This window comes from Xiphophorus hellerii, chromosome 6, assembly GCF_003331165.1.
Source record: "Xiphophorus hellerii strain 12219 chromosome 6, Xiphophorus_hellerii-4.1, whole genome shotgun sequence".
NCBI classification, from domain to species: Eukaryota; Metazoa; Chordata; class Actinopteri; order Cyprinodontiformes; family Poeciliidae; genus Xiphophorus; species Xiphophorus hellerii.
The window spans coordinates 23136210-23155746 of NC_045677.1; the positions used below are offsets into that span (position 1 = coordinate 23136210).

Genomic DNA, 19537 nt, shown 5'->3' on the forward strand with positions numbered 1-19537 from the left:
CCCAGTTACTGCTTTAACATGTTCTATGTTTTCACCATTTGTGGATAAAGACACTCACTGTGGTTCTCTGGAGTCCCAAAGACTTAGAAAGCAGATTGCAGAATCATCTTTAATTTCTTTATGTTAGAGGAAAATGATCCCGCCTCTCACCCGGAACGTTAGCTGGAGATAGGCACCAGCTATCCCGACCCCACTAGGGACAATGGTGTTAGAAAATGGATGGATGGATGGATGGAGGATGGATGGATTAACCTACTTAATGATGTCAGAAAGGTGTGGTACAAATAGTGTACAGGTTAAACTAGACAAATATATGGAAGAGGATTATGAAAACTGAAAGAAAAAGAATTCTGACTTTTTATAATCTCAAAATTCTGAGAAAAAAAAATCTAAATTTTGAGATCAATAAAAAGTCAGAATTTAAGCTTGTGGTTTTCTCGCTGATTTTTTGGCACATTTGACAAAAATACTTTTAAGGAACCAGTTTTATCGCTTCTGGATCACTCTCCAACGCCCTTATATTAAAAGGGAACACTTAATTAGACTGGGACCTAAAAAGTGGAAAATTCTGACACTTTCAGAGTAAAACCCCCAAACTTTCAGGCTGTGAGCAACAAGCAGAGATTCAGATCAACACTTTATTCTTCACAGCATTAGTCTGCCAGCAACAGTCTGGTACAAAAGCTCCAAACAATGTGAAAATAGCCCCAGGAGAAGCTTTTGTGTAGGTTTCAGTCACAGGATTAATACAGTTATATCCAGCCTGAGACGAAAGCATGGGCAGCCACACTATAATTATCTCTACAAATCTGTAATGATATAAAAATCAACATGAGAACATAAGAGCTCAAAATACATTGCTATAATTTACAATAAAGGCAATGCCTCTGCTTTAAATTGCATTTGAATGATGACAGTCCTTTCCAGGAGTCAAGGATCTGTGATGAAATGATGGAACACAACTATACTGCTCAAAAAAATAAAGGGAACACTTTAAGTGTTAAACACCTGTTTAAGTGTTCCCTTTATTTTTTTGAGCAGTGTATAATAATAATAATAATAAAAATAAAAATAAACTGCACACAAATAACCTACAACACCCTTCAGTGGTTTTTTCACACATCCCACATAAAACATACCCACAGATGTGCTACATCAACATTAAACGTAAATCTCCATGTTTCCGGTGAGTGCACTTGTTTACATTTTGCTGTGATGGAATCGAGGTTTTTCTGCTCCAGTTTTCATTTCCAAAAACAGCAATAGAGCTATATGTCACTAAAAAGCTGTAAATTAAATCAGGGCATTTGTTGAGCATGACACACTGCAAAAACAAAGTATTTTTGTCTTGTTTCTAGTACAAATATCTTTATACACTTGAAATAAGACAAAAGTAACTTATGAGTAATTTCTCAGCAAGATATATGAGCTTGTTTTAAATAAATAACTCCTTAATATTGTCGATAAAGTACTAGTTTCCCTGGTCGATTATTTCACTCATAAGACATTTTTTCCATGTTATAAGTGAAATAATCCGCCAGTGGAACTAGAACCGGGTTGCTAGGTGAAGGGCTGGGCTTGGCTGGGGTTGCTAGGTAACAGCACAGTGCCGGTTTATTATGAAATACAAGAAATAATCTACCAACAGAAGTCAGTAATCAGGTAATTATTGACCTAAAACAAGCTCCTGTATCTTGCTGAAAAGCTAACTGTTAGTTAATTTTGTCATATTTAAAGGGTACTAAGATATTTACACTAGAAACAAGAGTAAGGTTTGTGTTTTTGCAGTGTATGTATATTGTTAGAATGATACTGAAGTTTAAAATATACAGAGAGACCGATCAGAAGTCCTCCAGCGCTTGTATTCGTGGTTCTCTGGCGACTTGAGTTATGGCACAGTGGTCGGTGATGTCAAATTTGAGGGACTTGCAACAATCTTACGTTTTGTGATAATTTCTTGATTTAATTATCAGAGAAAAATAAACTCTAATCTCTCTCACATCCATCATCGTCACCTTCTAATCCTCCTTTAAACAGGCTTGGCACAGCAGATTTAAATGAAATGGTCCCTGGGAGTTTCCACAGAGGTAGCCGGTCATCTGAGACAGCTGCTACTCCGTTTCTAGGTTTTCTGTTTTGCAGTGAAGGGAAACAAAGTCAGAATGCCGCAGAGGATACAGGTGTTCAGTTTCCTGTTTTTGGCAACCAATGCTACAGGCGAACTGACCATCTGCGGTGATGACTGTCGCTCATCTCACATGTTGGTGTCTCGTCTGTCTTTGCTCGGTGACGGCTTTGAAGGATCCTTCAGCGGCTTCCCGTTGGTTGGGGCGGGTGCGTCTCCAGTGGCGGCCACGGTGGAGATGGAGCGTTTGGTTTGTTCCTCGCTGCGGGCCTCTGGGCTCGGCTGAGTGGGAGGAGCTTGTTCGGCCGGCGGCGGGACGGTTAGCTCCTGCTGCTGCTGTTGCTGCTTGTGGCTCTGCAGCAGGCGGAGCTGGACCCGGAGCTCCAGGATGGCTTCCTGCTCCTCGTGGATAGCCTGGTTCAGGTGGGTGTTTTTGTTCTGGAAGGAAACGATGTCAATACTTTAGTGGCTGCAACTAACGACTATTTTAGTAATTGATTATTCTCACAATCAATCAATTATTCCGTTGCTTAAAATATTGTTCTGACTATTAATCAATTATTCTGTTAATCGATTGTTGTGACAAATAATATTTTGTTCTGACAATTAATAGATCGTTCTGTTTATTAATATATTATCCTCACGATTAATAAATTATTCTGTTGATTAATCGAGTATTCTGATGATTAATAAACTATTCTCACAATCAATTATTCTCACAATTAATTGCTTGTTGTGACTATTAATCAATTATTCTGTTGATTAATTGATTGTTGAGACAAATAACCTTTTTGTTCGGTCAATTAATATGTTATCCTCACGATTAATCAATTATCCTGTTGATTGATTGTTCTGACGATTAATCTGATACAAAAATCACCAAATTCTGCAGGTTTTTTATTTAAACGCTTCCTGTTTGTGTTTTTGTATAACATCCAGTAACACAGCACTTCTTTAGTGAACCCTTAATCATTTGTAGCAAACGATGCAGCTAAAAAAATACTTCTAACATCAACATGTGAAAGGTTCAGCTCTTTCTGCTTAACTTATCAATACAGTGTAGGGCTGATCTGCTAACTAGTTTTTGGATTAACTGATTAATAATTGGATGCAAAAGGGGATTGCATCCTTAATACCAGGTGAAGCTAAATTAAGCCACTGGATGGTTTATTTGAATCTTAAAAGCAAATATGTAACATATTTGTACAGTTTTGGTTTAATTACTGCTGTCAGTGTGTTTTTCTTTTAGCAAATACTCTTTTTTCAGTCTGTAAACTTCAGTCAACGATTAATTGATTACTAAAGTAGTTGACAATTGTAGTAATTTAATCATTTCTTGGAGGCTTAAATAGAATTAAGCACAAATGCATGTTAGATTTTTGTTTCAAAATAAAAAAAGTTTAAAGGGTAGGAATACTTTTGCAAGCTCTTAAGAGTTTTATCAAGCATTTCTTTTAACTTTACAGTGGTGTGAAAAAGTGTTTGCCCCCTTCCTCATTTCCTGTTTTTCTGCATGTTTGTCACACTTAAGTGTTTCGGAACATCAAACCAATTTAAAAAATAGTCAAGGACAACACAAGTAAACACAAAATGCAATTTGTAAATGAAGGTGTTTAGTATTAAAGGAGAAAAAAATCCAAACCATCATGGCCCAGTGTGAAAAAGTGATTGCCCCCTACACCTAATAACTGGTTGGGCCACCTTTAGCAGCAACAACTGCAATCAAGTGTTTGCGATAACTTGCAATGAGTCTTTTACAGCGTTCTGGAGGAATTTTGGCCCACTCATCTTTGCAGAATTGTTCTAATTCAGTTACATTACAGGGTTTTCCAGCATGAACAGCCTTTTTAAGGTCATACCACAACATCTCAATAGGATTCAGGTCAGGACTTTGGCTAGGCCACTCCAAAGTCTTCATTTTGATTTTCTTCCGCCATTCAGTGGTGGACTTGCTGGTGTGTTTAGGATCATTGTCCTGCTGCAGAACCCAAGTTCGTTTCAGCTTGAGTTCACGAACAGATGGTCGGACATTCTCCTTCAGGATCCTTTGGTAGACAGCAGAATTCATAGTTCCATTTATCACAGCAAGTCTTCCAGGTCCTGATGCAGCAAAACAGCCCCAGACCATCACACTACCACCACCATATTTTACTGTTGGTATAATGTTCTTTTTCTGAAATGCAGTGTTCCTTTTACGCCAGACGTAATGGGACACACACCTTCCAAAGAGTTCCACTTTTGTCTCATCGGTCCACAGAATATTTTCCCAAAAGACTTGGGGATCATCAAGATGTGTTTTGGAAAAATTGAGACGAGCTCTAATGTTTTTTTTGCTCAGCAGTGGTTTTCTTCTTGGAACTCTGCCATGCAGGCCATTTTTGCCCAGTCTTTTTCTGATGGTGGAGGCATGGACGCTGACCTTAACTGAGGCAAGTGAGGCCTGCAGTTCTTTGGACGTTGTTGTGGGGTCTTTTGTGACCTCTTGGATGAGTCGTCGCTGCGCTCTTGGGGTGATTTTGGCCGGCCGGTCACTCCTGGGAAGGTTCACCACTGTTCCATGTCTTCGCCATTTGTGGATAATGGCTCTCACTGTGGTTCGCTGGATTCCCAAGGCTTTGGAAATGGCTTTATAACCCTTTCCAGACTGATAGATCTTAATTACTGTCTTTCTCAATTGTTCCTGAATTTCTTTCAATCTCGGCATGATGTGTAGCTTTTAAGGATCTTTTGGTGGACTTTACTGTGTCAGGCAGCTCTTATTTAAGTAATGTCTTGATTGAAAACAGGTGTGGCAATAATCAGGCCTGGGTGTGGCTAGAGAAATTGAACTCGGGTGTTAAAAACCACAGTTATAATCTATTTTAACGAGGGGGGCAATCACTTTTTCACACAGGGCCATGATGGTTTGGGGTTTTTTTCTCCTTTAATACTAAACACCTTCATTTACAAATTGCATTTTGTGTTTACTTGTGTTGTCCTTGACTATTTTTTAAATTGGTTTGATGTTCCAAAACACTTAAGTGTGACAAACATGCAGAAAAACAGGAAATGAGGAAGGGGGCAAACACTTTTTCACACCACTGTACACTCTTGATGCCACAAACAGGTTAGCATGGAGCCATTAAACCATCCTGAACGTTTCTCACCTCTAGTTCCTCGTTTTGTTTCTGCAGGTCTTCCAGTATCATCTGCAGCTCTTCCTCATCTTCACTCTCACTTTCGCTGTCTGAGGAATACTCCTCCGTCTCGCTGCGACCCTGCTGCCGACTGATGGGGAAACACGCCACTGTTACCACGCTATAATCACATAATCATAATTAAAATGATTCTCTGTTCTTCTCTTACCTCTGGATGTCTGCGATTTCCGCCCTCAGCCTCTCGATTTCTTCCTTCTCGGTGGCAATTTGCCTCCGCAGCACTTGTTCGAGCGCGATCAGCTCCTCCTGTTCGGTCAGGATCTCATTCTCCTGATCACCCAAAAGAAGTTGTGCAGAATTTTAATGCGGAATTTATTGGCATGCTGTTGATTTAGTCGCACGAAAGTGTATGACTGAGTCACCTGTGCTAAAAGCAGGTTGATTACTTCCTCTTCGTTCTCGGTCATTTCCTCTTTGGACACGTCCTCCTTTGAGAGACTGGCGATTTCTTGTGCTATCTTACTCTCACACTCCTGAAACAACACAAATGAAAAAGAATAGAATAGAAATAAGGAAAATCAGATGTAGATTCAAAGAAAACAAAATCTTACCAAGTATTTTTGGTCTAGATACTAGTTCAAATATGTTATTATAAAACAAACTTACAAGCAACTTTTCAGCATCGTTTTAGGTGAATAATTCATGAATTTTTTTTTTTTTTTGTACCCCACCAGGTTTTTTTTTGTGGGCTCTAGTGTCCCTTATTTTTTGAAAGTAGGCTGACAGGAAAGGGAGAAGGAGAGGAGGGAAGACATGCGGCAAATGTCGCCAGGCCCGGGAGTCGAACCCGCGATGGTTGCGTCAAAGACTCCAAAGGTGGGTCGCGCTATCCCCTACGCCACCACGGCACGTCCATAATTCATGAAAATTGAATAAAATTTCTTGTTCCATTGTTGGATTTTTCACTTTTAACATGGGGAGAATGTCTTGTCATAAGCTCATATTTCATAAAGAAATATGAGTTTATTTTAGGTGAATAATTCCTTAATATTGATGAAAAAGTTCTAGTTTTTTATAAATATTGAAAAACTAGAACTAAAACAATGCTAAAAAGTTACTTGTAAGTTAGTTTAGTTTTACTTCAGGCATACTAAGATATTTGGACTAGAAACCAGAGACAAATATTTGGTAAGATTTTATGTTTTTGCAGAGTTGTCCCAGTAATTATTGCAATAAATTATGTTGTTGTTTTAAGGCCATTTTTAAAATGACACAGTGAAAAAACACCAAATCCTACGAAGTATTTTTGTCTGGTTTCTAGTTTCAAATGTTTTACTACACTTAAATAAGACAAAACTAGCTTACAGGTAAGTTTTCAGAAAGACATGTCTGCTTGTTTTAAGTCAATAATTCCTTAATATTGGTGAAAATGTACCATTTGCAGATTATTTCAAATAACATGGGAAAAATATCTTGTTATAAGTAAAATAATCTGCCAGTGGAACTAGCACAACTTCATCACTATTGAGGAATTATTGACTTAAAGCAAACTAATACAGTTTACTGAAAAATTACTTGCAAGTTAGAACACTTAAAATAAGACAAAAAGAAGATATTTGCACTAGAAACCAGACAAAAATGTTTGGTAAGATTTTGTGTTTTTGCAGTGTTGTCCCAGTAATTACTGTAACAAACTATAATATTGTTGTTTTGAGACCATTTTCAAATGACACACTGCAGAAAAACTACATTTTATCAAGTATTTTCAGCCTAATTTCTAGTGCAAATGTACAATTGAAATAAGACAAAGCAAAAATAAATAAGAGCTTATTTTAGGTAAATAATTCCTTAATATTGATGAAAATGTTCTGATTCCACTGGCAGATTAATTTATTTGTATTGTGGGCAAAATGTCTTGTTATAAGCCTAATGGTCGAGCTGCAGTTATTGATTAAAACAATTAAATTCCATCATTTTAATAATGGATAAATCTAAATTTATGCAGGATTCAGCAACAGCTAAATGTCTGCTTTGGGTTTTTGTCTCCTGAGTTTTCCTTCATCTATAATTGATCATTCCAGATGAGTGGGAGCATTTACCTGCCGCTTGGCCTCCCTCAGCTTGCGTTTGAGAGCCGTCAGGATTCTCTGGACCTCCCAGAGCCGCTCCTCCTTGGACAGGTCCTTCACGCCCGCCTGCAGGTCTCTGTGCAGGCAGTTCAGCAGGAACTCCTGGACACACACATCTTCACTGGTTCACACTGATCCAAGATAACGAGCTTGACAAGCATACAGGCGTCAAACACAACAACAAACAGTTGTAACAACACTCAGTCTGGGTTCCTACTGTTAACTTATTAAGTTAACACTGTTCTTTCTTAGTTTTTATGCCTTTCTGGACATTTCAGGTCAGACTTATCTGTAGGTTAAACATGAAGCACATAAATTAGAACCATGGAAGAAATAAAATCTTTAAGGTTAACTCTGTTGTAAACACTTTTTGAAATGCTTGTGCTCACAAGCTGTAAAAAATAAACTTTTTTTCTAACAAAGTTTATAAAATAAAAATAAAGATTGCTAAAATTTTTAAATTATGATCTAATCACAAGTTAGGAATTTAATTTAACATAAAACGTGTAAATACAACTACATTTATTAACAATATTAGAATTTTGTCCTGTAGAAAACTTTAAATCAGGAGGGGAAAAAAAAAATCACATTTTTACAATTCTGATTCTTTTCTTTAAACCAGGGAAATGGTTAAAATAAATAAATAAAACTTATGTTTTAATCAGAGGTAGGCAGAATACACAGAAGTAAGTCAACATATTTTACTCTAGTGAAAATAAAAAAAGTATTTGATAAAAAGGCTACTAAGTGCTGACTACCGTATCATGATTTCTTATTTCACAATGTCAGACAGAAAAAAAATTATATGCAAAGGCTGTTATTTTAAAGACAAATAAATAACTACAATACTATAACTACTAATAATTACAAAAAACTAATAAAGCCAGAAGAAACATTAACATAATATTTTTTTCAACATAAAACTGATGAAACTAGAAAACAACTCTAGAACAACAAAGCTTGTGTACAAACAAGAGGTCTCACTTTGACTTAAACTGCAGGTTTGTGCTTGATGCATTTCTGATTAAGACATGTTTGTTTTTCATTGAGTGGGTAGAAAATCCAGAAATTTATACTGGATTATACTTCACAATAATATTGCTCAAGTAAAAGTCTAAATATAGTAGTTTATGGTGAAAACTACTCCGAAAAGTTACTACTTTAACAGTTCTTTTGCAATCATGCTCCCTTCTTTATACATTGAGCCGATGAAAACGAGAAAAAGATGGTGGACTGATACCAACCTGCCGCCGAATCTCCTCCTTGATGTTGTCCTGGGTCTCGGGCAGAGCGGGCATGGTCGCCATGTTGGACCAGCGGAGCGGCCGCACCACCGGCTTCAGGACAACGTCCCCAAACAGCTCCTTCACGTGGGTGAAGAAGATGTAGAGAACACGGTTCCCAATCTGAAAGGAAGGAGAACGAAATGTTTCCACCTGACAGCTGAAAGGTTTCTGGAGTAGCTTCTACGTAAAATCCAGAATATTTATTTGTCCTCATTACACTGATCCTAGATCAGACGCGTTTATTTAAATAGACGGGTTTCTGACTCAGAATAAGTGGAACTAATGGATGGAGGGAAAGAAAGAGAGTGAGTGAGTGAGTGAGTGAGTGAGTGAGTGAGTGAGTGAGTGAGTGAGTGAGTGAGTGAGTGAGTGAGTGAGTGAGTGAGTGAGTGAGTGAGTGAGTGAGTGAGTGAGTGCGTGAGTGAGTGAGTGAGTGAGTGAGTGAGTGAGTGAGTGAGTGAGTGAGTGAGTGAGTGAGTGAGTGAGTGAGTGAGTGAGTGAGTGCGTGCGTGCGTGAGTGAGTGAGTGAGTGAGTGAGTGAGTGAGTGAGTGAGTGAGTGAGTGGATGGATGGATAGACCAAGGCATGAATGAACCAAAGGATGAATGAACCAATGGATGGATGGATGAACCAATGGATGGATGGATGAACCAATGGATGGATGGATGAACCAATGGATGGATGGATGGATGGATGGACCAATGGATGGATGGATGGATGGATGGATGGACCAATGGATGGATGGATGAACCAATGGATGGATGGATGGATGGATGGATGGATGGATGGATGAACCAATGGATGGATGGATGAACCAATGAATGGATGGATGGATGAACCAATGAATGGATGGTTGGATGAACCAATGGATGGATGAACCAATGAATGGATGGATGGATCAACCAATGAATGGATGGTTGGATGAACCAATGGATGGATGAACCAATAGATGGATGGATGGATGAACCAATGGATGGGTGGATGAATCAATGAATGAATGGATGGATGAACCAATAGATGGATGAATGGATGAATGGATGAACAGATGTTTTAGACTAACAGCAGATAAATCTAGACCCAGATATTTTCCGTCCTGCGGTCCGGTCTGCCTGCTGACCTGAATGGTCGGGTTGAGGACGATGGAGATGTTCTGGATGTTCATCTTGGTATCCGTGGCAGAGTGAAATGTTTCCACCTGCCAGCTGAAAGGTTTCTGGAGCAGCTTCTCTATAAATTTCTTAATATTTACTTGTCCTCATTACACTGATCCTGGATTCCTGCACGTTTATTTAAACAGACGTGTTTCTGGCTCAGAATAAGTAGAACAGCCGTAGAGACGGCTCCAGTGGGGATAAATTAGCTGCACTGAACTAGGCCAGGGGGTCAGACATGAACTCATGTGAGAACCAATAAAAAACTCACTGAGCTTGTTGCTAGGGGAATGTTCAGAATTGCTACTAACTTTTTACGTCATAATTTCATACTTTCCAGATTCAAAATCAGAGAGTTTTAAGGTATTTTATGAGTCTAACTTTGAAGATTTTTTGGCATTAGTTGTCTCCATTGAGAGTTACCAGACAGGAAATGGGCAGAGAGACGAAAGGGATAATGGGGGAAACACGAAGCAAAGTCAGAAATCAAACCAGGACGGCTGCATCAAGGACTAAAGCTTCAGGAAACAGGGTGACCACTATACCGCTACATGACATAACGCCCAGATTTAAAATAATGAACCACATTTATATGATGGACATACTTTAAACATGGAAACTACAACAAGCACAGGGTGGATAGATGGACGGATGAACAAAGTGATAGACAGATGATAAAGAAACACTAGATTGATGAATTATTGATGGAAAAAATTATGGTTATATGGATTACATGGATGTATGATGGATGTATGTATGATGGATGGATGGATGGATGGATATACGGACAGACAGGCGGACGGATGGATCGATGTTCCGACCAGTGGATGGGTGAACCAATGGACAGATGGATAACCCAATGGAGGGACGAACTACTGGATGGACGGATGAACTAATGGATGGATGGATGAATCAATGAATGGATGGACAGATGTTTTAGACTAACAGCAGATAAATCTAGACCCAGATATTTTCCGGCCTGCGGTCCGGTCTGCCTGCTGACCTGAATGGTCGGGTTGAGGACGATGGAGATGTTCTGGATGTTCATCTTGGTGTCCGTTTCCCTGGCGATGACGTGGTCCATGTGCGTGACGAGCCAGGAGAGCAGCAGGTGGGTGTCCGCCGGCACCTCGGCCAGCAGCTTGTGGAACTCCGCCAGCTTGTCAGCCTCCGCCGGCCGGCCGCAGGCATCCTCGAAGCGCTGGGTCAGGTCCCGGCCCAGCAGGTTCTCCGGCAGTTCCCGGAGGTACTGCTTCAGCAGGCTGGCCACCGTGTGTGGGTCGTACTCCTCCAGGCAGGGACACTCCTCCCGGTCATAGGCCGCTTTCAGCTCATCCACTTTGGACTTCATACCTGCCATGAAGAAAGACTTTTTTCTAACAACCAGGGTTCTTCAGGTTTTAACAACTCAAATGTAAAACCTCTTAAAACTTTTCTGAAAGGATTTTAAGACTTAAGACTCATATGGGTTGGAAAGAGAAGTGAGCCAATTCCTAAGAAAAACATAAATTTGCATTTAACCATGATGGATATAAGGAAAGCTAGCTAACTTTGCTCTTACTTGAATAATTTCTTGGAGGTCTAATTTTTACTTTTACTACACTAAAAATATGTTGAAGTTAAGTTGTGCTACTCTTACTTGAGTATAGCAAGCTGGCAAGTTAGCTAGCAAGGGTGAAGCTAGTTACTAAGAATAGCTATCAGGGTAGTTAGCAAACTGCCCTTGCTAAATATTTAGCAAGGGTAGTGAGCTTCTCTAGTTAGGTAGCATACTAACTAGGGTAGCTAACTAGCGAGCAAGGAAGTTAGCTAACTAGCAAGAAGATATCTAGCTAGCTAGCTCTTTGCTGGCTAGTTACCCTCAGAGGTGTGTAGAGTACCCAAATATTGCACTCAAGTAAAAGTAGCACTACTTTTGTATATTTTAACTGTAGTAAAAGTCAAAATTAGCTGTAATTACTCAAGTAAGAGTAAAAAAGTTTTTGAAAAAAGGTCAGTCAAGTACTGAGAAACGGATCAAACAAATTACATCATCAAACTGAGCAAAACATAAAGTTATGCGGCAATTTTGGTATTTTAAAGACCAAAATGAAGATACAGTAATTCATATCAATAACTTATACAGAAAATAAGTAAATTAGAAATTAGAAAGAAACATTTTTCCAAATCAATTTATTTCAATATAACACTTTTAGGGAATTTTTGGTTAAAACATGTTTGCTCTTCATTCAGTGGGTAGAGAATCCAGAAATTTTACTCAAGGAAGAGTAGTGATACTGAATAATAAAAAATAAAGTACAGTGTAGTAAAAAATACTCCTAAAAGTAATATTTTGCCAAAAATTACTCAAAGAAATGTGATTGAGTAAATCTAAATAGTTACTAACCAACTCTGCTATTATTGTAACAAAACTTTAAATCCATATCAACCACATCTAAAAAAAACCTGAGTTTTGTCCTCATTTATTCTTAAATTGTAGTCAATTCAAGATTCCAGGGACCACAAATGGCCCCTGGACCATACTTTGAACACCTTGGATCATCATAATTGAATGAAATTGTGTTTTATAGATAAACTGTGAACTGGTGCTGCATGATAAACAGATTAAACTGAATACCTGAGACCCTGTAGATGCCCTCACACTTCATGCCGTAGTTCTCGATGTAGTCCACGCATTCCCTGAAGATGGCCGGCAGCTGGATGCCGTCGTACAGAGCCGTCCTCTTCACAGCCTCAGCCAGTGGCGCTCCAAAGATGGGTCTGACGGTGGGGGTCTCCACCGGGACCGGCTCAGCCTCTGAGGCTGGCTTCTTCTTCTTCTTCTTCTCCTTCCACTGTTTGACCACGTCGGCGGCCGTCAGGTCCTTGGACTTCTTCTCCTTGGCCTTGTCCTCCTTGGGGCCCTTCTCCTTCACCTTGAAGTCCTTCTCCTTCTTCTTGGAGAAGCTGGGCTTCTTGAACACGTGGATTCCCTTGGAGCGCTTCATCTTGGACGGGCTCTCGGCTTCGTCCGCCGAGCTGTCCTCCTGGAAGGCGGCGTATCCCTCAGCTGTAACACGAGGAAAAAACCGGGTTAAATCTGAGAGGAGGAAAAAAAAATCAAACACTCCTACAGCAGAGCGACGACGGCAGCGAAACAGAAACAGGAAGAGAGTGAAGAGAGAGAACGGGGAAAAGAGGTCAGCCACTGATTTAGCTCAGCTCCCTCAGCACCTCTCCTCTCTAAAAACACGTCGTTTAGGTAGATTTCCAGCCAGTCGACTCTTCCACACCTTCACTGGGAATCATCCACTCCCTCCTTTCTCTCACTGGGTCACTACACTGCAAAAACACAAAATCTCACCAACTCTAGTTTCTACTACAAATATCTTATTACACTTTAAATAAGACAAAACTAACTTAGGAATATATTTTCAGTAAGATATGAGAGTTTGTTTTAGATAAATAATTACTTAACATTGATTAGGGTTAGCTAGTAACTACCTACATTTACTCAATTAGACTTAAATAGGAAAAAATATACTTTAGGAGTATTTTTACTGTGCCGAACTTTTTACTTTTACTTAAGTCATTTTATTATAAAGTATCTTTTCTTTTACTTGTGTAAAATTTCTGGATTTACTACCTATTGAGTAAAAAACAAACATGTTTTAACCAAAAATCCACCAGACACAGACCTGCAAGTTTTGTTAAAGTTTCACAAATTTTTGTATCGATTTGGAAAATTTTAATTTTGTTATTTATATGAATTATTGTCAATTTCTTCCTTAAAATACCACAATTTCCACTTAACTTTACTTTTTTGTTCATCTGATTATGGAATTTTTAAATATTAAATGATTGATAATTTGATCAGTTACTCAGTACTTGAGTAGACTTTTTACAAAATACTTTTTACTCTTACTTGAGTAATTTCTTGGACAACTACTTGTGTAAAAATATGTTGAAGTAGTGCTACTCCAACTTGAGTACAACTTTTGGGTACCCTACTCACCTCTGATATTGATAATACTACTATTGGTACTGGCAGATTATTTCACTTATAGAAAAATGTCTTATTTTTAGAGAAATAAGTACTTTTTTTATCTATATTATGGAATTATTAGCTTAAAACAAGCTCCTATGTCTTACAGAAAAATTACTTGTAAGTTAGTTTTGTCTATACACTTTGTATATCAAGTGTAGTGAGATGTTTGCACTAGAAACTAGACCAAAAATACTTTTGGTATTTAAATTTTGTGTTTTTGCAGTGTGTGGTGGGAGCTGCTTCCATATGTGGAAAAATGATGTCACAAAGTGGACAAACAGCCCACGCTATGGGCGAGAACAGGATGGGAAAGTGGAAACATCTCTTATCTGTTTCCATAAATGCACTGTCCTGCCGTATCAGCAATGTTCAGTTCTGTGCAAAAGTCTTTAACCAGCTCTAATTACTTTAAAGGTGACCTATTATGCTTCCTTGAACATGTTAGGAAAGGGTCTTTTGGCTACATATTTTGCACAAAATCATTCATAAATAATAAACCTTTAGTCTGCTCAGTTCTGCCTATTAGCTCTTTAAGGTCCTCCTGTCACTTTAAATCAAAATAAGTTGCTGCTGACCACGCCCCCAACTCAATGTTTGGACTCTGACATAAAAATGGCTGCAAACAGACACACATTTATTATGCATTTAATCTAAAACATTTAACACATTAATGCTACATAATGCAGATTAATCGCATTACCAATTTTGACCTAAAAGAGTCTCTCATGTGGAGGGTTAACGAGTTCACAGCAGCGCGGTCTTATACTGCGGTCAGCGATGCAGAGTCGCAAAAATGAGTAAAAAGATGAGCAAGGAGAGTAAGACTGCTGTGCTCAGCCATGAATTTTGCTGTAAAGGTCCGGTATTATGCATTTTCCAGGCACATAGTGCTATTTTATAGCATACTCAAGTAACTATGTTACCTTCAATGGATTTCAAAGTAGTATATTTGTAATTTAACACCTTGAAATTGGACCTCTGGCTTTTTAAAAACTTCTGCCTTTTCTGAAACTTCCTTCCTTCGGGGAGTCATCACAACGTTGCTCCTCTACAGAGTAAACTAGTAAACATTACATTTTGTCAAGTGCTGTCGTTACACATCAAAATGTTGTTCAGAGTTTCATTTATCATCGTTTAAAGCAACTCTGAACAGGTGGGTTTTTAGCCTAGATTTACAGGAACTCTGTGTTTTATGACTTTGTATTTTTAGGATTGTTCCTGAGATGTGCTATACAAATAAAATCAAAACTGTCAGAAAGTGAAGCCACATCTTACTCCTTTTCTCCTTCTTCTTGAACTTGTTCTTCTTCTTGCTGTGCTCCTTGTCGTCGTCTGAGACGTACGGGTCTGGAGGCTCGTGATGATGTCCATCGTGAGGTGGCGACGGCTCGCCTGTGCGGTACAGGCCCGGGAACTTGGTGGGGCTGATCTCCTCGGAGCTCGGGGTGCGGGCCACGCCTCCGGGGTGATCGGCCCGGCGCTGCTCTGCAGGGCTGCTGCTGGGCGGCAGGAAGCACTCGGTCATGTCTGGTCTGGTCGTATCGCTCCACTGACTGACACGTCAAGACCCCATCGCACCTGCACAGGTGGAGACATGGGTGGAAATAGGAACAACAGGAGTCACCGCAACACTTGTCCTACAGTAGATCTTGATTTTAATGTGACCTGATTGACAAAAAGTAACTCTAAAGTAATCAGCGTAAGGTATTGAAGCAAATTATTAGGGCTTTAGTCCAGTTAATAGTGATTAATCTATTATAAAAATAATTAGTTCACCAATTTAGTAATCGAGTAATCATTAACTGAAGTACACAGACCCAAAAAAGGCCAAAATGCTGAAAGAACAAGTCAAAACTGTTTAAAATATACATACACTTTTAATTCAAATTAAAAAACGTATTTTTATGTAATGTTTTTCTAATGTTAAAGCTTAAGTAATTAAATAAAAAATCTGCAGAATGTGCCCATTCTTTTTGTACCCCTCCAGGGGGTCTTTTGTGGGCTCTAGTGTCTCTTATGAAAGTGGGCTGACAGGAAAGGGGGGAGGGAAAGAGGAGAAGACATGCGGCAAATGTCGTTGGGTCCGGGAGTCGAACCCTCGACGGCCGCGTCGAGGACTCAAGGCCTCCAAACATGGGCCGCGCTAACCGTCACGCCCCCGAATGTGCCCATTTTTATCGAATTAGTCTATTACTTGTCCAAATAATAAATTAATTTTTAAATTAATTAAATGTTAGCTGTAGCACTTTTTTTATTTAAAAAATGAATTATTTGTGTGTTCCAGTGTATTTATAATATTGCATTTAAAAAGTTGTTAAATGAAAAAGCTGCAGAATGGGCCAATATTTTATCCGACTAATTGTAAGAATAATCAATTACTTCAATAATTGTTAATGGCAGAAGTATAAATTGTATTAATTTTTTATCTTTTTACTGACCTTTTAATTCAAGTAACAACTGCAGGTCTTGATATGATACAAATTATTGCTGAATTAGAATAAAATACAACTCAAACTGATATTTTTTGGTTATCTTTTATATATATTTTGCAAAAAGAAACAAAATATGTCGGTGTGTGACAAACAATCAAAGATCCAGTGTGATTTTTGTCATTTCTCCACCATTTTGAAATTTCTGTCATTTTGTTCCCGACGTTTAGTGAAGCAGTTTCATGCAAATATGAAACATACTTTTCATTAAGCACACATTTCTGTCTATAAATATAGTTTTCTATGTACATCTGATGTAATATTCTAATTTTAAATGCCATGTTTTGTTAGCGCCTATCAGGAAATCATCATAATTAAGAGAAATAAAGTTGTTAAAACATCAATCTTTGTATAATTAATCTATATGACTTTTTAATAATATTCTAACTTACTGAACGGGTCTAAATAGAGAAATACAATTTGGAAATATGCCAACTATTAAGTAAAAACTCTAAATAGCCACTTAATTTTACTTAATTTGTGATCAGGATTTAAGCTGTAAAATATTCAACCCCATATCAGCTTAGATATTTTAAAACAAAACATGATTGACACATTTTCTAACACGAATCTTAATCTCAGGTGTGGAAACAAAAGCAGAACCGACTAATCTCAACCTGAGCAAATGGAAATATTATGCAAGTGATTTGCAAACTCCAAACTTAAAGCCCAGTCAGCCCAAATAAACAACAACCTCTTGATTGCAGATGTGGCCTCCACCCAGCAGATGGGGCTTCTGCCATTCAAAAAACAACAACAACATACAGTCATTTATTCATATGTGACCCCACCATTCATGTATCTGATGCCTGCAGACAGCTTGAAAAGCAGGGTAGTAAGTTGATTTATTACTGCAGCAACGAAAACAAAAAGGAACCTGAGCTGCTGTAAAGTGTATTAGGAAGCAGATGAAATGACCCTAAAAGGAGATGTGGCGTTAAGGACTAACGCAGCTGTTATCTGTAAAGTAAAACCATGGCGCAATACAACAATACAGAAATGACCAGTTATACAAACCGCTGTGTAAATATAACACTGGCTTAAACTGTAGAAAACGACTAACCAGCATCAGCAGCGTCAACTGTAATCTCCCCCTTGTTTACTTTGTTAAATCGACATCACAGTTTACAATTAATTTCTGCCCCATTTGAGCAAACTAACTCCACACAGCCAGTCCTGTTTAATTATACTGCTGTTATAATACCACAATTTGTTGTCAATGCGTAATTTGAAGCGCATTTTCCTTCAAACAGCCATAAGGTGAAGCTCTGGTCTGAATGGAGAAGGGGCCCATCTGCTAACGTTACTTCAGCTAGCTGGAAACATGTCGGTTACGACAAAACCCGCTGATATATTCATAAATACTTACTGGTTACCTTCATAAATTCACAGGCTGATGCAAAAACTTATTTTCAGACAGCCGTTCTTTATTTTTTAGAGGGTAAGATTTAAAAGAATATAAACTTTACCAAGTCTTGGTCGGGCAATCCCACGGTGGAGCTTCCGGTTGTGTGTATATACCAAATAAACTCTACAGCGCATGCGTGAATGCACAAGTGCGTCATGGGAAATGAAGTTAACATGGATATTTAGGTAAAGCAGACCAGACAAGTAAAAAAAAAAAATAATATCCAATATCCAGAGGTAGATAGTAACTACTCAGTTTACCCAGTTACATTTATTTAAGTAATCTTTTTTTTTTTGAGGGGGGAGGAATTAGGAGTAGTTATATTACACTTTTTATTATAGTTAAATGTTGCTACTTTCGATAGAATAAAATATCTGACTTCTCCACCCACTGTGAATAACTTTACTGAATGAAAAACAAACATGTTTTAAACAAAAATTAAAATGACACTAATTATTTGTAAACAAGCTTTGTTGTTATATTGTTTTCTGTCTGCGGAGCCTTTTGTGTCATTTTGAGGTCAAGAAAATACAATAAGCTAAATATTTTTGACACTGGAACACTTTTTACAAGGTAAGATTAACGTTCATACTTTATAAGTAAGTATGATTAGAAAGACATTAATAAATATTGCATTATGGAGAAGCTACGTCTAATCATTGGTAACCATGGAGACAATGCGTCATGTAGCCTAGCATGTATGGAAAAAAACTGGTTAGCATTTAGTCTTTTGTACGTTTTTAATGCTTCTCCGGTGTAAGGATTTATGCTGTTTATACCATGGTGATATAAATCATGTGGTGTGAATTCAGGCAAAGTCGGTAATTTGATCTACACATCAAGAGGAAGGAGGTATGGGTCTGTTTCTAAGCTAGCTATATCCAATTTTTGTAAATAACGCCGTGTATGAGCCCAACCAGGTGTGTTACGTTCACAGACAAATTAGTTTGACTCGAACAAGCAGAAACCATAAATAAACTGGAAAAAACAATTTGGGGAATCAATTTTGATCTCTATGTTCAACATTCCCGTTCCTCACTTCCGACGTCCATCATGGCGCCTCTAATGATTAAGTGAAGTAGTTGCAAAGGGTCCATACAAAGATACATAGTGTTATAAATTAAATGCCTGACTAAATATTTTTGCAACACAGTCAAAGCTCTCTTGAACATTTGTTATTCCTGTTGCGTTTAGAGGCACGTTTCCATATTTTTAAATTAATAAGGAGTTGGGTCAGGGAAGTTTATGCTAACGCAGCATCTGTTCATGTCAGATGCTGGCTCTTAAACCGTGTGATGGATAAGTCAGATGGGTCCTCTCCTTTAAATCCGCAGGATGCTTGTCCCCTCCGTTCGTCTCAGTCCACGTTTAATGAGCTGCAGATCCAGAGGAGGAAGCAACATTACGATCGTTTGGTCTTGGATTTGCAAAAGTTCTAGTTCTAAAAGTTCCACTGGAAGATTATTTCACAAGATATTCTCGCCATGTTAAAAGTACAGTTATTTGCCAGAGCAACTAATACTTTTTTATTCAATATTAAGAAATTATTGACTAAAAACAAGTTCCTATATTTTTTAAAAGTTACTTTTGATTGAGTTTTGTCTTATTTCAAGTGCACTAAGATATTTGCGCTGGAAACTAGACAAAAATACTTTGATTTTGTGTTTCTGAAGTGTTGTCTCAGTAGTTATTGCATTGAACAATAATAATGGTCTTGTTTTCAGACCATTTTCCAAATCTTATAAAATATTTTTCATCTAGTTTTTAGTGCAAATATCTTAGAGT

At 38.2% G+C, this 19537-nt stretch overlaps 1 protein-coding gene across 3 annotated transcripts; it reads right to left on the minus strand.

Moving 5' to 3' along the window:
- Positions 1–1106: 1106 nt before the first annotated feature.
- On the minus strand, positions 1107–17875 carry ralbp1 (ralA binding protein 1). Of its 3 annotated transcripts, none has more exons than XM_032565300.1 (10): positions 17814–17875; positions 15131–15433; positions 12446–12877; positions 10832–11181; positions 8636–8797; positions 7362–7493; positions 5685–5795; positions 5471–5592; positions 5272–5392; positions 1107–2563 (listed from the first exon to the last, which is right to left on the minus strand). In XM_032565300.1, exons 2-10 carry the CDS (start codon positions 15378–15380, stop codon positions 2255–2257), a joined length of 1989 nt encoding a protein of 662 aa, XP_032421191.1. In that variant the 5' UTR covers positions 15381–15433; positions 17814–17875; the 3' UTR covers positions 1107–2254. The 3 variants fall into 3 exon arrangements, with proteins under 3 accessions (XP_032421191.1, XP_032421192.1, XP_032421193.1); XM_032565301.1 differs by having other exon boundaries at positions 17721–17819; XM_032565302.1 differs by lacking the exon at positions 17814–17875 and adding an exon at positions 17714–17795.
- Positions 17876–19537: the final 1662 nt, after the last annotated feature.

Coding starts and splice junctions, on each gene's coding strand:
- ralbp1 (XM_032565300.1), bottom strand. CDS start 15,380: ATGACCGAGTGCTTCCTGCCGCCCAGCAGCAGCCCTGCAGAGCAGCGC. Junction 8,798..10,831: donor TCCTCAACCCGACCATTCAG/GTCAGCAGGCAG, acceptor CCTTCCTTTCAG/ATTGGGAACCGTGTTCTCTA. Junction 5,796..7,361: donor TGAGGGAGGCCAAGCGGCAG/GTAAATGCTCCC, acceptor GTGTTGTTTCAG/GAGTGTGAGAGTAAGATAGC.